Source organism: Hippoglossus hippoglossus, chromosome 15, assembly GCF_009819705.1.
Source record: "Hippoglossus hippoglossus isolate fHipHip1 chromosome 15, fHipHip1.pri, whole genome shotgun sequence".
NCBI lineage: Eukaryota > Metazoa > Chordata > Actinopteri > Pleuronectiformes > Pleuronectidae > Hippoglossus > Hippoglossus hippoglossus.
The window spans coordinates 11,285,322-11,305,992 of record NC_047165.1 but is presented as its reverse complement, the minus strand read 5'-3'; the positions used below and the strand labels follow the sequence as shown (position 1 = coordinate 11,305,992).

The 20,671-nt window shown below is 39.2% G+C and overlaps 3 protein-coding genes across 4 annotated transcripts; 2 read left to right on the top strand and 1 right to left on the bottom strand.

Annotated features, from left to right (window-relative positions):
• The first annotated feature begins 2,026 nt into the window (after positions 1 to 2,026).
• eif4e1c (eukaryotic translation initiation factor 4E family member 1c) lies at positions 2,027 to 8,719 on the top strand. 2 transcript variants are annotated; one of them, XM_034607960.1, is made up of 7 exons: positions 2,027 to 2,191; positions 3,345 to 3,430; positions 6,303 to 6,398; positions 6,871 to 6,934; positions 7,066 to 7,179; positions 7,288 to 7,427; positions 7,551 to 8,719. In XM_034607960.1, exons 1-7 carry the CDS (start codon positions 2,174 to 2,176, stop codon positions 7,663 to 7,665), a joined length of 633 nt encoding a protein of 210 aa, XP_034463851.1. In that variant the 5' UTR covers positions 2,027 to 2,173; the 3' UTR covers positions 7,666 to 8,719. The 2 variants fall into 2 exon arrangements, with proteins under 2 accessions (XP_034463851.1, XP_034463852.1); XM_034607961.1 differs by lacking the exon at positions 2,027 to 2,191 and adding an exon at positions 2,313 to 2,331.
• A 130-nt stretch (positions 8,720 to 8,849) lies between these two features.
• si:dkey-228d14.5 (uncharacterized protein LOC796266 homolog) lies at positions 8,850 to 14,433 on the bottom strand. The gene is made up of 7 exons (XM_034607959.1): positions 14,126 to 14,433; positions 12,549 to 12,596; positions 12,396 to 12,458; positions 12,242 to 12,309; positions 12,023 to 12,153; positions 11,185 to 11,362; positions 8,850 to 10,190 (listed from the first exon to the last, which is right to left on the bottom strand). Exons 1-7 carry the CDS (start codon positions 14,188 to 14,190, stop codon positions 9,997 to 9,999), a joined length of 747 nt encoding a protein of 248 aa, XP_034463850.1. The 5' UTR covers positions 14,191 to 14,433; the 3' UTR covers positions 8,850 to 9,996.
• Positions 14,434 to 16,254: 1,821 nt separating this feature from the next.
• zgc:110319 (uncharacterized protein LOC796111 homolog) lies at positions 16,255 to 20,123 on the top strand. Its single transcript, XM_034607958.1, has 8 exons — positions 16,255 to 16,397; positions 16,917 to 17,020; positions 17,473 to 17,608; positions 17,928 to 17,994; positions 18,098 to 18,209; positions 18,310 to 18,373; positions 18,960 to 19,134; positions 19,468 to 20,123. Exons 1-8 carry the CDS (start codon positions 16,333 to 16,335, stop codon positions 19,534 to 19,536), a joined length of 792 nt encoding a protein of 263 aa, XP_034463849.1. The 5' UTR covers positions 16,255 to 16,332; the 3' UTR covers positions 19,537 to 20,123.
• Positions 20,124 to 20,671: the final 548 nt, after the last annotated feature.

Below are 20,671 nucleotides of genomic sequence, written 5' to 3'. Positions count from 1 at the left end.
TGTCTGTGCTATATTTGATACCATTATCTCACAACTCAAGCATTTTGAGAAATTGCATCACCATGCTGAGCTCCACCTTTTGACTCTGGAAAGTTTTCTGAATTTTATCCCGTAAATTTTAAGCTTTAATGAAGCTCAAGTCATTTTATCGCTCCAGATCAATTTTACTTTTGGAAACATCTTTACAGTTCTATCTGTTCTGAGAAAGATATTCACACAGCTAGAAAATAACTAGTGATGCACCGATCCTGAGGTTTCAACCACCAGATGTGCTTGGACTTTCTTCCTGTTTCCACATCTGCCTGCTTACCCGGTTTTCTATTTCTTATCACCTGGCAATCCCTGCCCACTTTTACACCTCGTCCTTTCCCTCATCTGCCCACTGGTACTTACATCAGCCCTTTTTCAGATGTCACATCATTCGCTTATGTATCCTTATGTACCTGCTAACTCTAATCTCTGGTCTCTACCGACCTCCTCGTCCATTAGTCTGTAATCCTGGTCCTTTAAATTGTATCCATTTACATACTTTTACTACATCTGCCTGTCACTGCTGTGGGTCTGGGCTTTTTCCTCCCAGCCTATGCTACTTTCCCTGGCCCTTAACAAACAGTGCAATGCATACAATTATGCAGATACAGGCCAAGAGCATCAGTCAATGTTTACGTCAAACAAAAGAGCATGAGAACATTTTATGTCTCTGGGATTTGGGCTGTGACTTTTTTGTCAGTGTGAGACGGGCTGGTCTGAGTATTTCTGACACAGCTGATCTCCTCGCATTTTCACACACAAGTTTCCAGACTTTACTTTTACACTTTCCGAGCTCAGAGGAGAATGGTCGGACTGGTCAGGCCCTTTTTAATGCAACTCAAATATCACCGCTTATTTGAGTATTGTTGCTGACTATGTTCATCCCATTCTCATCACAATTTTCCATCTTTTAATAGCTACCTCCAGCGTGATAATACCCCATGTCACAAAACAAACATTGTCTCAAACTGGTTTAAGCTCACTGCAAGTCAGTGGCCACACATGAATCCAGGAGATCCCCTGTGGGATGTGGTAGAACAGGAGATTGGCAACTGACAAATCTGCAGAAATGATGTAATGATTCAATGGAATCCATGCCAGGGGACCTGAGGCCTGAACCAGTTTAAGATATAATATTTGTATGGTGTTTGTAACAACGTGCTGGGTGAGTGGGTGAACTCTTTAATTACTCTAAAGGTTAAACCACAGCTCTCATGTTCAGCCCTGGATCACTTCTAATACAAGGTAGTAAAATGTTTTGAATGAACAGTAGTTCTTATTAAATTAGTGATAATAATAATAATAATGATTATGATGACTTTATTTTGTAAAGCACCTTTCATAAAAGACTTCCATACAAGAAATGCAGCTCAAAGTGCTTTAAATACAATATAGATAAAAAATAAAAACTTGTTGATAAAAATAAAAACGTGTTAAAATGTGATTCATATATGGGAACTGATTTTAAATAACACAAAACACGTTAAAATGACATTTAAAAGAAATAGACATACAATTGAATTGAAAAAATGCATAAAAACTGAAAAGAAAGATGAATATTTCAGTATGATATTTCATATTTTTTGAGGAATTCTTGGTCATATGTGAAAATGTAATCCGTGTCCTAACATGACAATGTGTTTTTAAATCTTGAAAACATTTTTAATTGCTGTTTAAGGTAAAGTTAAAATTCTATTATACAGTCCAATAAAACAAAATACTTGAGGGCTCTTTTGGCCTAGGTGAACATTTTATTTGTTGGAGTTTTTATAGGTTCAGCATAATGTGAGTGAAAAGGAATTTGTGGTTTTGTCGTGTGATGGTGTCGACACAAAGTAAGTGATGGCAAGGCAAAAAGCACATTTTGTTAAAAAAGAGAAAAATTGGGAGATACACATGGTAGATGTGAGATGTACTTTATATTCAATATTGGATCCTGTTTTCTCCCACTTCTCACGAATCAGTGACTGGTTGTGTTGAAACACTGAATAAATCCAGCGATGCTTTGTTGAGATGCTTCTTGGTTTCAAAGGGCTTCGTGGTCTCCCACCCTGCCGTTGGACTGACGCGGCTTCCGTAGCAGTGTGAGTAGTCGGGCGGTGACGCAGAAGCGCCGAACGGACAGAACATTTCTACTGTCAAGATGGCGACATCGGAGCCGGTAAGAGAGACAAGAGAGCCGGGGGAGAAAAGCCCCGCGCGCCGTGCAGGGAGGGATGGAGCTGGTCTCCACCGGGTCTGCTGTTCGCAAGCATCGCCTCCGTGAAGCCGCAGATTCCTGGTGGAGACGCAGGGCTTCTGGTGACTGATGAGCCCGTTTGGCGTGGATCACAGTTAGCGTTAGCATGCACAGCAATGTGATGCATGAGACTTTGTCGGCAGGGAGGGACTGACCGGGAGCACGTCGGTCATCCTAACTGTCTGTGATGCTTTTAACCGCTTCGATGCGAGTCGGTAACGCGTCGGTCGCTCAGTAAACCGTCAGTACGTGTAAATGCTCATAATGCGACTTTATTAATGGTGTTTTTTCACAATCCGGACACGTGTGTATCTAGCTGGTAGCTAGCACAGCTCAGCCCGTCTGTATAAACTAATGCTAGCAGGCGTTAACTCAATACTCTGAGGTTAGCTTCGATTTCACTGAGCCCTTTTGTCCCTTGTTCTGTAGTATACGAAGCGAAAGCTAGCTGCTAGCTTGCTGTGAGCTGTGCTGTAGCATCAACGTTGTGCTGCCACACATTGAAGTTAATCGATAGTGTCACACGGTGTTTAACGGTGTGTCATCGTCAGATATATCAGTGATGTGGCTGCAGCACTGATGCAGCTCCCTGACGTGTAAACGTGACCTTAAGACACAGCACAGGACCTCATTTGCACTGTGATATTAATAGAGCAGGAAAATAAACGGCGATAATCGATTTTAAATCGATCAAAGTTGGTGTAAAAATGTAAAAAGATGTTACTTGAACACAAATTCATGTGTTTAATTAACAAATGGACAATTGAAATCAGGATCTTCGCCTCTGCACATGAGTTTTTCATGTTTCAAATTTCCGCAGGCTATATTATTAACATAAAAGGGAATGCCATATTTATGGATATAGAAAATGATTATTAGTCGTAGCCCTGTAAATGTAACCATCCACTGTCAAATCCTGACACTGATGAATGTTCGTATGTCTCCCATCATCTCCCCTTTGATCAGCACACACAGTACATGGATGAGACTTGATGTGTTGAACTGATATTTTCTATAAACATCTCTTGTTTTCTAATAAGTTATACGCTGTGTTTCTCTCTCTCTCTCTCTACAGAAAGCACCTGAAACTGAAGATCAACCGACTGAAAGCCAAGTCGTTGCAAATCCCGAGCAGTACGTCAAACACCCTTTGCAAAACAGGTGAGAATACACAAAAACACACACAGCTGCTGTGTTTGACAGGATATTGCAACTGAAAGGTTTTGCTGCCAACAGCAACTGACAACAGCGCAAAGACAGTTCCTTTTATAACATTTGCTCAACTAAACACCAATGCATCACAGAAATGACTCAAACTAGAATCGCACACTGTAGAGCATTTACTTCCGCCAAGGCCCAACAGTTCCTCTATGAAACCACATTTACATTCACTAGATTCAGAGTTTTATGTGACACTTACATTTTTTTCCCCATCAAGATCCATGAATGATTCTCTGAGAAATCAATGTAAATGATGAAAAAACGACCCTATCTCATAATTTTAAGCATCTGGATCTGCACCGAAATGTAACGGGTTCTTCCCTGATCCAAACCACATCATTCCACCAAGTGTCGTGGTAAACTGTCCTCTAGTTTTTGCGTCAACTTGCTGACTAACAATAAACTGACTGGATTGGGGGGGGTCATAACAGGAAGGAAGAAACAATTAACAGAACACAACATGGAGGAAAGTCTAAAGTCTAAAACAAGCTATGCTATGATGCATTCCAAAGGCAATAAAACCAAATAGCTCTATTTAAAAAAAACATGTAAAATTACTTTTTACTTCAGAATAAGGAAAATTACTATTTTGCGCTGAAGAGCACATTTCATCTTTGTCTTGTCTGGGGGAAGGTCCTCACTTTTGCGCTCAGGCTTTGACCCAATTCAGACGTCCTGTATTTATTTTGCAAGTTGTTAATGTTTGTCACTGCCATGGAGTTTTAACTTAAGTGCTTCAGATGACTCTGTACAGTGTCTGTGTAGAGGATAATGCTGTGACAACAAAGTCAAATTGCTTCTCTTTAGTGACTCTTGTTACTCTTGTGTGTTACCTGAAACATGCTTTGTATTAGTTTATTTTTAACAATCGTATTTAGTTGAAAGATGTAATATTGCCATAGCAATGAGAAGAGTCACAAATGTGTTGTTCACCATGTTCTTTTAGAAACGCTATCATATAGTTCTGTGGTGGCGACGACCTATTCAGGAGCATTGTTCAGTTGGTTTTATGAAATGCTGAAAAGTCCCTTTCTAGGCCATTCTGCTTATTCAGCCCAGCTTCACAGGTCAAGGTGGTCCCCACCTCTGCTGCTCTCATCTGGCCCACGTTATCCTGACATTCTGCTTGTATGGGCCCAGGTTTCATTGAGAAATGTTGTGGTTGTGATGCCCTTAATGGTGGATGACTCAGTTGGAGGGATGGTGTCACTTCTGTCTTGCTTCACTGACTATTTAACCACAAGGAAGTTCTGAAAAATATTATTTTAAAACGTGTTGTAATGTTTGACGCTCCGGCAGTTTGCAGGAATAGACATGTTCTTTAGTCAGTTTGGATACATGTAGGATCAATTTGAAATGAAGATAAAAAGGGCAAAACACGTGAACTGAAGAGTAGGGCTAGATGATATGGCCAATAATTATATCAAGATAAAAATGTTTATTAGTCAATATTGATAATGTCACATTATTGTTGTCAAAATTTGAAGACCTTATGTGCAGAGAATGGCAAACACTTGATAAACAGCGAAACCTTTTTTAGGTAGATCAATTATGTGTTATCCCAGCCACAATGTGCTTACACAATGCATAAGCTTTATATTAATATATATTATTGCTATTGATGAAAATTATTATACAGTGATAATTACAGATATTGTTTTATTGCCCAGCCCTAGTTGAGACTAACCTACACTGAACTCACAGCTGAAGGGTCTGAACACAATGCTGTTCTTTTTTTTTAACTACATGTAAAAACCAAATGAAATAATAATTCAACAGTGTTAATATATTATCTTTTATTTTCGTTAAAAGTGTATCTGTCATCACAGATGGATGCTTACAGGCTGCACAGCTCCGTTATCTCACTGTAACATAACTAGACATGATCGTTTCCAAGTTTCAGGTCATGCCTCATGATTTTCATGTGACACTGAAACAACTGGAAACCAACAAGCAGCAGTTTTCAGTCTGAAGTCAAAGCATCACTGCTTCTCTGTTGATCCATATTTACATGTCGCCTTAATTTCACAACACAAGCCCACAAGTAGCTGCACCTGTGTTTAGTTATCCACTTCCCCGGCCACGCCTGAATATCACCATTAAAGTGGATCAGGGTTTGAAACTGTTCTGTCTGTTCTTCTAGTCTGGCAGTATTGAGTAACTTGTGAGGAGCAGGGCTCACCATAAATCCTTCACTGACTCTTATCTGCTGACAGCCATGTTTGTTGACATACGAGTCATGTATACACCCTGCGTGCTCAGCCGGGGTCACCGGAGGAGAGCCAACTCATATCTCCTCCTATGTTGTGTAATTATGTCAGTGGAGCAGGGTATTTTTATCCTCTGTTTGGTTGAGTTTATTAATATCTGTGTTTATGGCACGAGAGTCCGGCTGATGGTTGGTTACTGCTGGGTGAGGGTGGGGGGGCACATGGGGCCACAGGGTTTAGCTGGTGTCCTCTCGTTGCCCTCGTCCGTCCCCTGCTAGCCCCTTCCTGGGAATAGATGAAAGAATTACAAACAAAGGCTGCGTTTGTGGTGCCTCCGATGGCCACCGTTCTCTGTTCTGTTGCACTGATAATGTTTTGTGACGAGCTGTCGTGTTTTGTTGTGTATCTGTTATCAGGACATTTCATCCATTCACATCTCATTCTACTGAAACCTCCTGATTACATTTTTATTTTCTCGCTTTCAAATATACTCGCACGGTTTCCGAAAAGTAAAGAAATCTTTATCATTCTGTTCTGGAGTCATTTTTCTACAGTCCTGTGAATACTGACCGTGTTGTGGTTGTTGTCCTCCCCTCTCTCAGATGGGCGCTGTGGTATTTCAAAAACGACAAGAGCAAAAGCTGGACAGAGAACCTGCGTCTCATTTCCAAATTTGACACAGTGGAAGACTTCTGGGCGTAAGTTTGCTCTAATTATCCTGCAATGATCATCTCACTTTATAGAGGTTGTAAGTGTTTACCAATTCTAAAAGTAGTTGTGTATATCTTACACATGACAAAGCCACATATGTAAAGCTACTTTAAAATGATTTGGGGACAGCATGAGTTTGCAATATCGCTTTGTTTATGCGTCTCATTTTCCTCTGTCGTCTGCACCTCATTAATTGCATGTTCACCTGCAATATATAGTATGAAGCCACGTAAATTAAAGGTATATAAATTATAATATAACACATTTTAAGTGTCCGAAAATCTAAACTGGGCAACTTTAGAAGTGACTGACACCTTCTCACACATGAAATGTAAAATGTTGGAGATTTCTCAGATTTAAGTGGTTGTGGCTTTCAAGGGGTTAAATATTCCATATTCACTGTCTTTAATGTGATGTCAGATGAAGCTAAAGTCATGTTTTATTCTGTGTTTTCTATAGATTATACAACCACATACAGCAACCAAGCAAACTTGGCTTTGGTTGTGATTATTGCTTATTTAAGGTAAGAGGTTTTTTTGTTTGTTTTTTATACAATCTGCCTTTTTTAAGAAAGTACAGTTGAAAAGAAACCATTTTCTACTCAACTTGTTTTTTTAAAGAGATATTTAATAACTGTCTGACTTTGTGTGGTAGGATGGGATTAAGCCAATGTGGGAGGACGACAGGAACAAACTGGGCGGTCGATGGCTGATGACTCTCAATAAACAACAGCGACACAATGACCTGGACCGCTACTGGATGGAGACGGTAAAACCACCGTTTTCATTGAGCAGCTAAACAAACCAACATTGTCCTATGAATCACGGCCCCAAAAAAAGATACTTAATGTAGTGCGTCACATTTTGTTTTTTCCAGCTCCTGTGTTTTGTCGGTGAGTCGTTCGATGAGGCAAGTGAAGACGTGTGCGGTGCCGTGGTCAACGTCAGACCCAAAGGTGACAAAATAGCCATCTGGACGAGCAACTGCCAAAACAGGGATGCCATCATGACGATAGGGTAGGTAGTGACGTCACCCTGTTCACACGAAATAATACACCGAGTGCTGACTGCAGCTGAACACTAGATGGTGACACTAAGTTAGAATTCACACAGCATTTAACCTCCATCTTTTTTCCACAGGCAAGTTTATAAAGAGCGCCTGAACCTCCCCACCAAAGCCATGATCGGCTACCAGTCACATGACGACACGTCCAGCAAGAGCGGATCCACCACCAAGAACATGTACACCGTTTGAAACAACCCCCCTTCCAACTTGCTGTAGATTTAAACAATTACCAATCCGCATCATCACATTAATAATTTTGAGTTGTCAACTACTGTAGTGTCCTTTTCCTTTTACTGAAAAGAGAATTGTTCATAGTGTGTACAGTTGGAGCTTCCCCCATCGTGAGAGATCAGTGGAGCAGTTTTCATAAGTGGAGGCCGTAAAGAAGACGACGTTTCACATGAGCTTCAGCGAGAACACAAATGATTTCCTTTTTCGAATTGAAACGTCATAATACCCGTGACCGCCCCTAGCTTAGGTGAGAACAAGCTTTTTTTCTGTACTTCACGGCTTTAAGTTGCAAAAACGAAAGTTGCTTAATGAAAAGGCCTCGTTGTTCTCGCTACTTACTCAAAGTGTTCCGCGCCCACAGGATACGGTGGTTGGCAATTTATCATGTCACTGAACAAATTTTAAGGGCAATTTTTAACTTGATTTATCCAGTGTTAAACATAAGTTGGACTTTCAGACGCACCCGTTTGAAGAATCTACAGTATCTTAAAGGTTTGTTAAAGCTGTGGTCACACTCCAAAGTGTAGGGTTTGGATTGAGGCCACTTATTGTTTCAGCCATGCTGGAATTGTGGAATATTGCATTGTAGTACTATTTGAACATTTTTTTCCCCTTTCCCTTTACATTTATTTATAATGTATGCATTGCAGTTCGAACTACTTAGTTAAAACAACCATGGAACTCTTGTTTTTTCAAATTGTTTTTCTTTTCTTATTTTTTCTCTTCTTGTTATTGAGGTTCATGTGGACTACTGCATATAGATGGCATTTTTTTTACAGTGTACCATGCAGTAAAGATGCTGACAGACTTAGGTGTGCTTTTCACTGTTTTCTTCCTAACAAAACAACTGTAGATAATGTTGCACTCCTTTCTCGGTTGATGCGAAGGAAAGATGATATTCATTGTGAAATGACTGCTCATAATGTACCTTTATTATCTGTAATTCCAGGATGTATATTACCTTCTTTCAAGTAAAGGTTAAGTGCTTTGCATTAAAACCAGAGACCACGTTGCCTCGTTTTGTGAGAATTCATGGATTCATAGTGTCTGAAGTGCAATGGTAGGATGTAACAAAGTATATTTCCGTCATTACTGCTTAAGTAGATTTTTCATGTATTTGTACTTTACTTAAGTATATTTATTATCAGGTACATTTTTTTACTTTTCCTCCAACGCATAAATCAGCAAATATCTGTACTTTCTACTTAACTTCATCTTTACAAGGCATTGTTACATGTCCACATTGTTTTAAAGTAATCAACCATTAGAGAGGAATTGATCCAATCAGAGCAGGTAACATTAGACCCCGCCTCCTGCAACAGGAGCATCACCGGTGAAGTAAAACTTGACGATATGAAAATGAAGTATTCTCTAATATGACAGTCTGTATTATTGTTGTATAAAACAAAATATGCATTTGGCACAGTTAATGTTGTAGACTGTCACATACTTTTAATACTTAAAGTATATTTGAAAGCAAGTACGTTTACTCAAGTAGAAAATGCATCGAGTACATGTTTGTCTTTTTAATTGTACTTTTACCTTGTAAAATGTTTCAGTACTTACACCTTCAACAGTGGAATCACAGTGGGGCAGTGGGAATAAGCACAGTTTAAATGTGATATGGTGAAGTCCAATCATATTTTTCTGACGCGTCACTCTTTAATCATTCAGTCAAACAGGATCTTTTGCTCTTTTAGGAAACTTTAAATCTGAATATTTCTCACTTCCTCCTCCCGCCTGTTATCTCACAGTCAAATCTATGAACAGGACTTGTCGGTTTCCACAAGTGTCATGATTTCATTGAAGTCCCGGAGCTAAACGAAAGTCCTTACATCCAACCTTCATGTTAAGAAACGATCAGAAACGATGATTGTCTCCACAATGATAAATTCTTAGGTCATTGCTGATTGTGCCAAAATCCAACAAAAACGTGTAAACAAGGTTATCAGAGTATGATACCCCAGGTTAGTTGAACTTTGGCAGTGCATCAACATCGCTTGGAAAAAAATAAATAATTACATCTGATGTATTTTGTTCGCACAAATTGTCTTGTTCCAATAAATAAAGGTTTTACCTATGCAACAGATAAACCAGGTGAGCAAAATCAAACTATTTGGTTAGTTGCCAGGGGGAGGAAAAAAAGTGCTTATCTATAAATGGATAAAAATCCATCTTTGCAGGATGATGAAAAAGATAATTACTGGTTCCCCTGCCATGTCCCAGTCCCTGTCCTTACAAATGCCTTAAGTCCATCCTTTGCCCGTGTGATGCATATGATGCCTCACATCAGGGCATCGTCATCATCAGAGGCTTTTCTTCGCCTCGTTTGTTCAGCAGGTTTGAAACCATGAAGGACGAGAAGAAGTAAAACTCCACGGCGTAGCTGAGCTCAAACAGCTCCAAGTTGGCACTGATCATCCACTCAAATATGGCAGCTATGTGGACGTAAAAGTAAACATTCTGGGGAAACAGAATCAAATCTGAAGGTGTGCAAGTTAAGGACATTTGGAACAGTTAGTGACAGAGTAGTGAATTGCTTCTGAAGAGACTGAAGATCACATTAAAACTACTGAGGACATTGAAACACATGTACGACAACAAAGCACAAATACAGATTTATAAGTCAGAGACAGTGACAGGCCTCCCTGTTTGAAGAAGCCTTTTAGGTGCTGGGTGAATATCTTCAGGAATATAATGCAAATCTGTCTACCTAATCTTTTTGCTCTTATCCTATGACCTAAATGAATATTCGCAGACACACGTTTAGCCCAATGAAGTGAGTTTGCGCTCATTTGTGAGGAAATGTGAAAATTATTTTACTACCTGAGGAAGAATGTGCTTCAGCTCATCCTGTAACAGTGAACTTCATAAGGGTGAGTGCATTGATAGAAACTGTGTTCCTGACTTCAAACTAGAGGCCTAGAGGTTTAGCCTGCAGATAAGGAGGTAGAGCGCGTCATCCAGTATTCTCCATTCCAGGGGCGGAAGTGCCCTTGGGCAATATACTGAGAGAAACAGGTGTATACAGATACCCCTGTGGCTGTGCCAGCAGTATGTGATTGTCATTGTACGTAAATGCTCTGTATGAATGTGGGTGTGAAGTGGCCATTAAGACTATAAAAAATATAAATACATGTATACTTTTGGATGTCTGCAACTCAGTGTTTCTGAGTTTTACATTAAACACTGTAGCTTTCATAGAGTGTGACAGGAAAACAATGGTTAAAGATTGATGTGGCCCATAAATGCCACTTATACATTCTGTATCTGCTTCAGTCAGGTGGACTGGAGTGGCCAGTCCCACTTTGTCAACAGAGCAGCCGGCCGGATCCAAGTGCAGCACAAAGGGTCTGTGGTGCTGTATAAAGCAGCTGGAGAGTGCTACACAGACGTCACTGCTGAAGCAAACTGTCCCCACCCCCTGTAGGAAACCCCACCAATAATGTTTACTATCCATGGATCATAAAAGGATACAGCAGAGGGTGACGATGGCTTGAATCACGGTGGAGGTGATGCGGAATGGGTAGAGGACCTTCTCGTACCCAGTCAGCACACACTTCCTGGTCAGGATAGTGAGCAGGATGCTGTAGAAGCAGATGCATATGAAGCTGGTGGCAGCTCCGAAGTAGTGAAGCACTGGCAGGTAACCAGGCTGTGGAGGAACAGTCAGCAGGTCCCAGGGTCAGTGCATGAACACCAGGTAGAAACATGGGCACAGATCGTTATAAAGACTATTACAAGTGTGGATCTGTGTTCTGGAGTTATATCACCTGAGAAAATATCTTTTGTTTTTAATGGGACAAACCTTAGGCGTTCAGGTGGTAACTGCCTCAGTTACATTAGGGTAAAAAAACATAACTTTAATTTAATTCATTCTAATCTTAATACATTTTATAAATTTGAATAGTTGTCAACTCTGGTAATGTCAATGTTTATATAGTCTTTTTCAGATGTTTTGACCTCATACGATGACATGAATGTTTTTAACAAATTTTAATTAATTTTTAACATCCTATGATCACCTGTAAAACACTTTGAATTATATTTGTTTGAAAGGTGCTTTTTAGGTTGGATCATTGGATTGATTGAGTCACTGAAAGTTAGAATTTGTCAAGTGCTGTTGTTGATATGGGCTCTTGAACACACTTGATATTATCACTTTAATAGAAATCGCACAGTTTACGTAGCTTCTCTAACATTATGTTAAAACACTGGATGGAGGATCTGTGCCAACCTGTGCTATAAAACAAACATTGAGACATCTTGAATCTCATGCAGCAAAAACACATCGTGCAGGAAGAGCAGCACTTACGTTGCAGTTTCCAGCAGTGAAGGCCCCCATGGACGCCACCACGCCAAAGACCAACGCAAACTTGCTCAGCATAGAATGACATGTGTGTTTCTCCATAACATGTGCATGGTGGAATATGCAGAAGAGCAGAACTGAGGAGGAAGTCACAGCTGTCAGGGCTACAACATGTCACTCATATCATGTGTGTGAAGGTGTTCGGCCTTCAGCAGGTAAACTCACACAGGATGGATGCAGCGTTGATTGTGGCTGTAAAAAGGGAATTTTCTGGTGCGTTGGTTCCACTTGAGCTGGAATCATTTGTTCAGATTAGTTATGTTTCACTATTTCAAGAACAAATGAAAAAAACATGACATTTTGTATACTGTATTTTTACCTTATGGTAGGAACCCTGCAACATCCAGTGGAATTATTCCCTGTGCAGAAGTTGCCACCCTCCCTTAGAAAAAGTTCAAAATGTTTTTTTAAGAGAATCTGTCACATCCAGATGTTGATGATGACATTTTTAAACTAACAACATACAACTTACCAGTCGCTGAGGGAGCACACGTGTTCATTGGAGAAGGCCAGGCCATATCTGGATAAAGAAAAGAAAAGCAAATATAAATTGACACAAGTTGGGTTCTGTGACATTATTGATTTGATGGGAACCAACATTAAACTGCATGACTGGATTTTTTGTGTTACTGATTTAACACTGCATCAATATTATCATCACCTTTCCCTTTTTTCAGAATAAGGTTAGATCATTATCAGCTCATTCCTTCGGACCGCGTCAATTTACAATCAGTTGGCTCCAGTTAGTTTTTCCTGTACCTTTAACATTTGGATCAACACCTGATCACTCCCACCAGGGAGCTTATGTTTTCACCGCAGGCTGTTTGTTTGTTTGTGAGTGAGCTAACACAAACACAACCAAACGGATTCCACAAAACTTGGTGGATGGGTGTGGTCAGGAAGGAACCTATTGAATTTTAGTGCAGAGGTGAATGCATTCTTTCACTTTCTTTAACACTTCAAGACAGTACGTTTATTTTGACATATGATAAGTTTCCCAAAGTGTGATTCATGAATCTTAACGAAAACAATCAGGCATGTTCAGATAACTCATATTTATGAGTTTGTGAAAGAGCATTTTGATTGAGTTTAAGGGGACTGTTGAGCCTTGGTATGTGCCAGACCGGGAGCCATAATTCTCTCCTGCAATTTAGTTAAAAACTATACAGGGTAACATCTAAAATTCTAAATATATATATATATATATATACAGTGTAATGTAACATATGTACAGCATATGTGGCTGAGGGGGTAGAGTGTTCGTTCTCCAACCAGATGGTCGGCAGTTCAATCCTCAGTCTTCCCCATCTGCATTCCGAAGTGTCCTTGGGCAAGATACTGAACCCCTAAATGGCCCTTCATGGATGTTGAATACACTAACTGTTAATCGCTTTGGATAAAAGCATCTGCCAAATGACATGTATTATTATATGTGTGGTGTATGTCAATAAAAGATATTCAGTGAAGACAAAATGAAAGTAGATGGCAAAGCACGAGAAAAAAAAATCCCTGCATGTGGGTGTATTCACAGATGAGGAAGAGCTTGATTATCCGTGACAGTATGTTTGTATGTCTTGGTTTTGATCCATATGGTGTTTTGTTAATCCGCAACTGTCCGCTGTTCATACCCGGCAGCACAAAGAAACTTGACAGATCACATTTTTCAACGGTTCGCTATTCACAAAATGTTAAGCAACAGGTGAGTTTTCAAGAGCTTTTCAATTCAAATTAAAAGACTGCACTCACCACCTTTAAATAACATGACATAAAACTTACCTCTTCGGCTTTTAATGTGTTCTTTTATTTTATTTAGCTTTCTCTGTTTTTCTCTGTTTAACTTATGTAAAGAATGGTCTAAAACAATAAAAAAGGACAAAACACATAATAATAAGGATAATAATTGTATATATATTTTTCACTGATGGCACATATAAATAGGTCAAATATTAAAATAAAAGAACATGACAAGCAATAGTCAATAGTGAGACATTAACTTATTCAGGATGTTCATAGATAAAATGTAAAAATGTGAGTCTCTGGTTCACTTACACACTCCATGTTCCTATGAATGACACCAGCGAGAGGGCGATGGGGAGAATGATCCAGAGCACCATGTCTTGTTGATGAGGACGACAAAGTTAAAAGTCAAATTTAATCAGGGATTTCTTGAGTCCTGGTTCCTTTCACACCCTCGTACAGCAGACTTGTGAGTAGAATCGTTGTGGAGTCCGCCCTATAGCTACATACCAAGCTCAGGAGGAACAACAACTGCCTAACCTAATGATGTAAGGGTTGTTCAGGTTCTTCCAGTACAGAATTTTGCTCCTGACGTTAGTTTTGACTCCACCGCCTTTTCAGAATGAAGCTCCTTTGTGGGAGAGTCACTCATTCTGTGCCACTCCTCTTAGTCACTATCTTCTGCTGTCAGAAGAAGTGTTGGGAAACATGGGGTTGGACCGCTTGACACTGAGTGACAGTGTTTGTTTTGAACCAAGGAGACTCACCTTCATGCTCCACTGCAACTGAGTTTGCTCATACTCGATCAGGTCAGTCTGGATTTTTGAAAACAACTGTTTAAATGTATTATTTTGAGATGAGCTTTGATTTTGAGATACATCAGTTGTTCTTCAATCAGTGTTACATAACAAATACGTGACAAGCTTCTTTATTTCTTTTACATCTTTCCTCATAGCTCTGAAATTTAGTACATTTTGGAGGAATATGTAGTTTTTAATCCAGTACATTTATTCAATGGCTATAATTACTTGTTATTTCAATTCATAAAAGTGTGTGTAATCAACAAACACAGCAAATTGTGATCTTTTTATTATAGGTCAGGATAAGATTGGGTTTATATGGAATTGCTACAAATAAAGGCAAGGAAAAAAAAGGTAGATTTCATAAGGGAATTCTATTGGTATACATACCACAAATACCTGTGCACTCAGATCATGTACCCTTATTGACTGACAGATCAAAGTCCAGTACAGTACAGAGACTATACAGAGTACTGCAGTTACAGTACAGAAGTCACAAACCATTAATATTTAACTGGCTTTCTAATTTCTCAACTGTGTATGCCGATTAGCTGTACACTTTTTTAAACGCCCTTTACTTGATTGAACAATACAAGTCCCAACACAGTCATTGTTTCTAATTGCACGCTATGGTGTAAAATCAGGTGTGTCCAACACTTATCAGGATTTGTTATTCAAACAAAATGTGGATCCACTCAGGAGCTAAAGAACAAGGCACGGAAGTCCGATTTTCTTCTGGGTTCTGGCTCATAAACTGAAGGTGTATGAGGAAATGAAAAAGTGCACATAGGCGCTAAGCAAGCACTTCATGAAGGAAATATCTGTATCAAACTATTCAAACCAAGGGCAAAGCTAAGAACATGACCAAAGAAGATGTGAGATCAGGATTATGTTTGCTTGAGGTGGCATATAATGATCACAATGATGCATTCAGACTTTTCTTCAACCTTCCAAGTTAAACAAGTACAAGCAACAGCAATGTCCACATCCTTCATACTGTGCCGAGCACTTTTATGTATAAATGTGTGTCATTTAAACTGTGATGATTCCATTTCTATAATCATTCTTCTGTATTCTTCGTTTGAGTATTTAATTTACCTGCGGACGTTACGTTTTCGTCTCTGTTTGTTTGTTTGCCTGTTTGCATGTTAATTATCACATAACTACTGGATTGATTAACAGGAAATTGGGTGTACGGGTCAAGGACGAACGTGTGAATTATGGTTTCAACATTTCCGTTGATTTCTCAGAGAATAATTCATGGATTAAGATGAAAAAAAGACAATCAGGCATATTTAGGGGACTGATATTTATGAGTTTGTGGAATTTGGTGCAGATCAGAATGAAAATCCGGATCTCGTGATATTAAAAGTAGAAACACCCCATGCAGGATGAAGATGGAGCGTAAACACACAGGATGAGATCAAGCAAAACACCAAATCAAATAAATCACTGCATGTGACTAGAAGGACAAATAGAAGCTGTGACATCATCAAACAAACAAACATGAAGCATTTTACTTACCCACACATGGCGCTTAAAACTATCTTCACTTCTGTAGATGATGTTTTAAAAAAAAGATCTGCAAGATACTGCCAATACTGTCTCTATATCACTACAGTGTGTACAAATAATACTAATATTGCTGTGTTTGGTCTGAGGACAGGATGAGAAGCCCCCTGTCGACCACACGAGGTCCTCATTTTCAAAACAAACAAAATGGCGGCGCACATGAGATGGGGTCTCCTCCAGCTGTTACGAGCGAGAAACAAGTGTCACATCAGGTTTGAACCTCTACATAGATGTGATATATGAATGTGTACGGCGGATTTAACACGTTTTGATGCTCGTGCGTTGCATTTTAAACAAACGACGTGTTGATGCGATGCTGTTCGCTAGCTAGTTAGCTAACAAGCAAACTGCGACGTTGGGCAACGGTCCGTCATTTATCCGACCCAGGGATGCACATGTGGACACATCGAGTAAATCTGGTTTAAGTTATTTTAGTTTAGCTACTCTCGTGTTTTATTACCTTTATTTCAATGTATGTGTTCCTTGTGATCCCTGTAAGCAGTGTGTTAGCAGCTAACATTAGCCAGCTGTACTCTTCTCTGTCAGTAAAACGATGAAACGTCTGTGTAGTTCGTAGTTTTGGGACAGATCCTTGAGTTTACAGCCAAACACGTGCTTTCACTCATCGCCTCGACCTTTCTGTTTAACACTGTTAATGAAACATGGATGAGCTGAAGTCCTGTGTAGATCCACAGACGGTGTGTGCATCACTACTCTTTATACATTTTCAGGTTTCCAGAGCAGATCAGGAGCTCACATCTCTCACAGTGCACGACCCGGAGCTCCAGAGGACTTCAGTCTCATCGCAGGACAGCAGGAGCCACGTTCTTCTCAAGTAAGACTCCAGTGTCTGGACACCCCAGGCAAAGCCCAGGGCCCCTGGATCCACAGGTTTATTCCATGTTACTTAGGTCTAATATAAGATTAGATAAAACACACCGGGGGAAATCGGGAGCACACTAACAACCTATTTTTAAGTCACATGCATTTAAATTCTGGGATCTGGTGGAATTCAAAACAGCACAAATCATGTACAGAGCAAGAAATAATTAACTTCCTGGCAACGTACAAATTACCATTCAGCTAAAAACTACTGTTCGGTTTCTTGGTGCGAAGGGAAATGATATAAATCACATGCACAATGTGGGTCAACAGGTGCATTGCATTCAGATCACAACCTTAATAGATCCACTAACACTCTGTAAACTTGCTCTAAAGTATTTCATATATCGTAGAAAAGAAAAACACAAAACCTACAAAGAAATAATTTTTTATGATATTTTTCAGTGAGACACTTCTCCATCCAGACTCAAGACACTCCAAACCCCAGAAGTTTGAAGTTTCTCCCTGGTAAACCAGTCCTAGGAAGTGGAACACTTGACTTTCCCTCTCCAAGCTCAGCGGAATCCTCATCTTTAGCAAGGTTGTGTTTACCGTCGTACTTTGTCAAGCTGACGTTGTACAGTTTCTAATTTGACTAAATAGATTTTAATAGAAACATCTGTCTGACTTAGGAAAAGGTGTGTGTCTGTACGCGTTGTGTGATTCATGTGTGTCAGTGGAATGTACTCTTTGACGTCTACATTTTTTCGTGATGACATTTTGGGGGAGTGACGCTAAGACCAGCACAACCGGATATTGTTAACACTAAACGAACGCCAACGAATTCCGACTTCTAACTGTCATTGTGTGTTGTGTTTTTCATTTTATTGAACATTAACATGATAAAATGTTTGTTTCAGGGTCTTGTTTGAGATTGAAGGAGTGAAAAGTGTGTTCTTCGGCCCTGACTTCATCACAGTCACTAAAGTAAGTATGAACTGTATTTTTAACAGCTTCTCTGTGTGATTTTATTGCTATGAAACTGTGGTAGAGAGACAACATGTCCATGAGATCTTTGCTGTCCTCTCAGGCAGATGAAGATGTGGAATGGACAGACATCAAGCGTCATGCTTTGGACGCCATTACTAAGTTCTTTGAGAGCGGTGACCCGATAACAACAGGGACAGTTAACAATGAAAGCAGTGAGTTATGAAATGTGGCCATTTTTTTAATACCGACATTCATGTATATTTTGTCAGTAAAATTGTGCAAAAAGTAAACAGTGCGTTTTCTTTATTGTAGGTATTTCTGAAGACGATGATGAAGTTGTATCTATGATAAAGGAGCTTCTGGACAACAGGATTAGGTACAAAAAAGTTTACAGCCGTTTTGGTGTTTTTTGTAGCGTCTAGCTGTTTTCAGACATGCACCGAACTCTGGATAGTTTCCTGAAATTTTCCAGACATATGCAAATGTCTGAGTCAATTGCTCAACACTTCTTTTTGTTAGCCCCCTATAATAAAATGTCCAGGAAATGTCTGAGTGAGCCAATGTGAGAACACGGCAGGAAATTGTTCGTAAAATTCACAACACGTAGAAGACGAAGATGTCAAATGCATGCTCTACCCGGGGGCTACCACTTATTTAAATGTTCCAGAAATGTTCCTGTTGTTGTGAACCTGTCTGACCTGGAGAATCTCCTTCAGTGATCTTCATATGTGAAAGTCCAGAAAATGTCATTTTACAGAGTTCATGTCTGAAAACAGCTTATGTGAGCTATGTAAGTTCATTGTTTGATAAATGTTTGATTATTTCAGTCGATGAGATATTTCCTTAATATCATTGCTCTACTCAGCATTCTGAAGTGATGGTTAAAGACAGCTGTACTGAGACATCAGTCTAAACTCTCTATCCTTTCTGTTGTTTTGTTCTGTATAACATTATTCAACAAGGCCGACGGTGCAGGAGGACGGAGGCGATGTCATCTACAAGGGTTTTGAGGACGGCACAGTCAAGCTGAAGCTGGTCGGTTCCTGCACAGGGTGTCCCAGCTCTTCGGTCACACTGCGGAATGGGATTCAGAACATGCTGCAGTTTTATATCCCAGAAGTAGACAAAGTGGAACAGGTGATACTGACGTTCTATTGTGTAGTTTTGTAGCTGAGCAGAGATTTATGCAGGTTTCTTTTTCTGATTTGTTCATTCTGGGATTTATCTGAGCGGTTTCCTTCTGGATATTTAAATCATCATATACAGGAAATTGTTCCATAATCAAATCAAAACATTTTTTGGACCCTCAAGGCTAAATAATAAGACCAGACTTGAATTTTTCAATCAGTGGGTATTTGCTACTATACCGAGTTTAGTTTTTTCGGGATTTGAGACAAAGTATTATACGATCTGTCTTTGTAGAGTTTTATGTCCCATTCATCATATTGTCCCATATCTTTGTTTACCCAGGTGGAAGACGAAGTGGATGAAATCAATGCAAAGGTTTTCTCAGAGCTGGAACGCAAATTACAAGAATGAAAAACGTTTTCAACCAATGCACTCGTTAACTTTGTTTTTTGCTGTGTTAAAACAAAAACGTTCATAATTTCTATATAACATAATACTAGAATGAAGAGAGCGAAGCAATTCCAGCTATTTTATGTGCATATACTGTTTAAGATTTGAAGCTGCGTTGTCTGTGTACATACTGAATGTCCCTGTTACTAAAGAAGAAAATATATAATGTGACCTATATATGGAAGATACAATAATTTTACTGGCTAAGCAGAAATGTTATGTGATGGCTATAAAAGTGTTGTTGTATTTATTTCTTATAAATAATGTATATTTTGAAATACTGTAATATTTTCATAGATTGTCGAGTTCTTGACGATGTGAAATGGTCAAGCAGAGTGAAGTTTGGATAAGGTGTTCGCTATTGAAACTGAACAGAAGGTTGTTTCTTGTTAATACATCATCTACAAATGAAATAAAGTGCCACGGTTAATAATCCCACAGAAGTAAGTTTCTCACCCTAAAATACCTGTATGCTATTTATGTGCTTTGCGCTGCTCACATAAGATTTATTGTATCGCATTAAACAAAGTTCACAGTTTGAAACCTCATCTTTGTTGCTGATTTCCTTTTCATATTGTTAATTTAATGCAGGTATGACTCGTGTCATTGTGTTTTGTGTGGGAAGAGAAACAAATGAGGAATTGTTTCTCATTTAGTTGTTACAGGAAGAATCAGAATCATCTTTATTTATAAGTATGTTTACGTATAGAAGATATATGACTGGCTTCTAGCAGCTCTCAATGTATTTATATACAGTTGTCAGAGCAATATTCAGGAGGATTAAACTTAGGCATCTGCTAATACCTCAATCAATCAACCAGACTTTATTTATATTACACTTTTCATACAAATAAAATGATTAACATAAAAAAATACCTGCAATAACATGCAATCAACACCAAAACACAGTTTCAATGAAAGAAATAAACATAACTTCATATACTGTTACCTTTGAGAGCCAAACTTACTGCACAACTTTTATTTAGCTTAGTGCACCTAATAAACTGACAAGTGAGTATTAGCAAGTAAGTGAAAGATTATACACACAGTGTGTATATGCAGCTTAAACTGTGTATGGATACAAACCTTGAGTGAT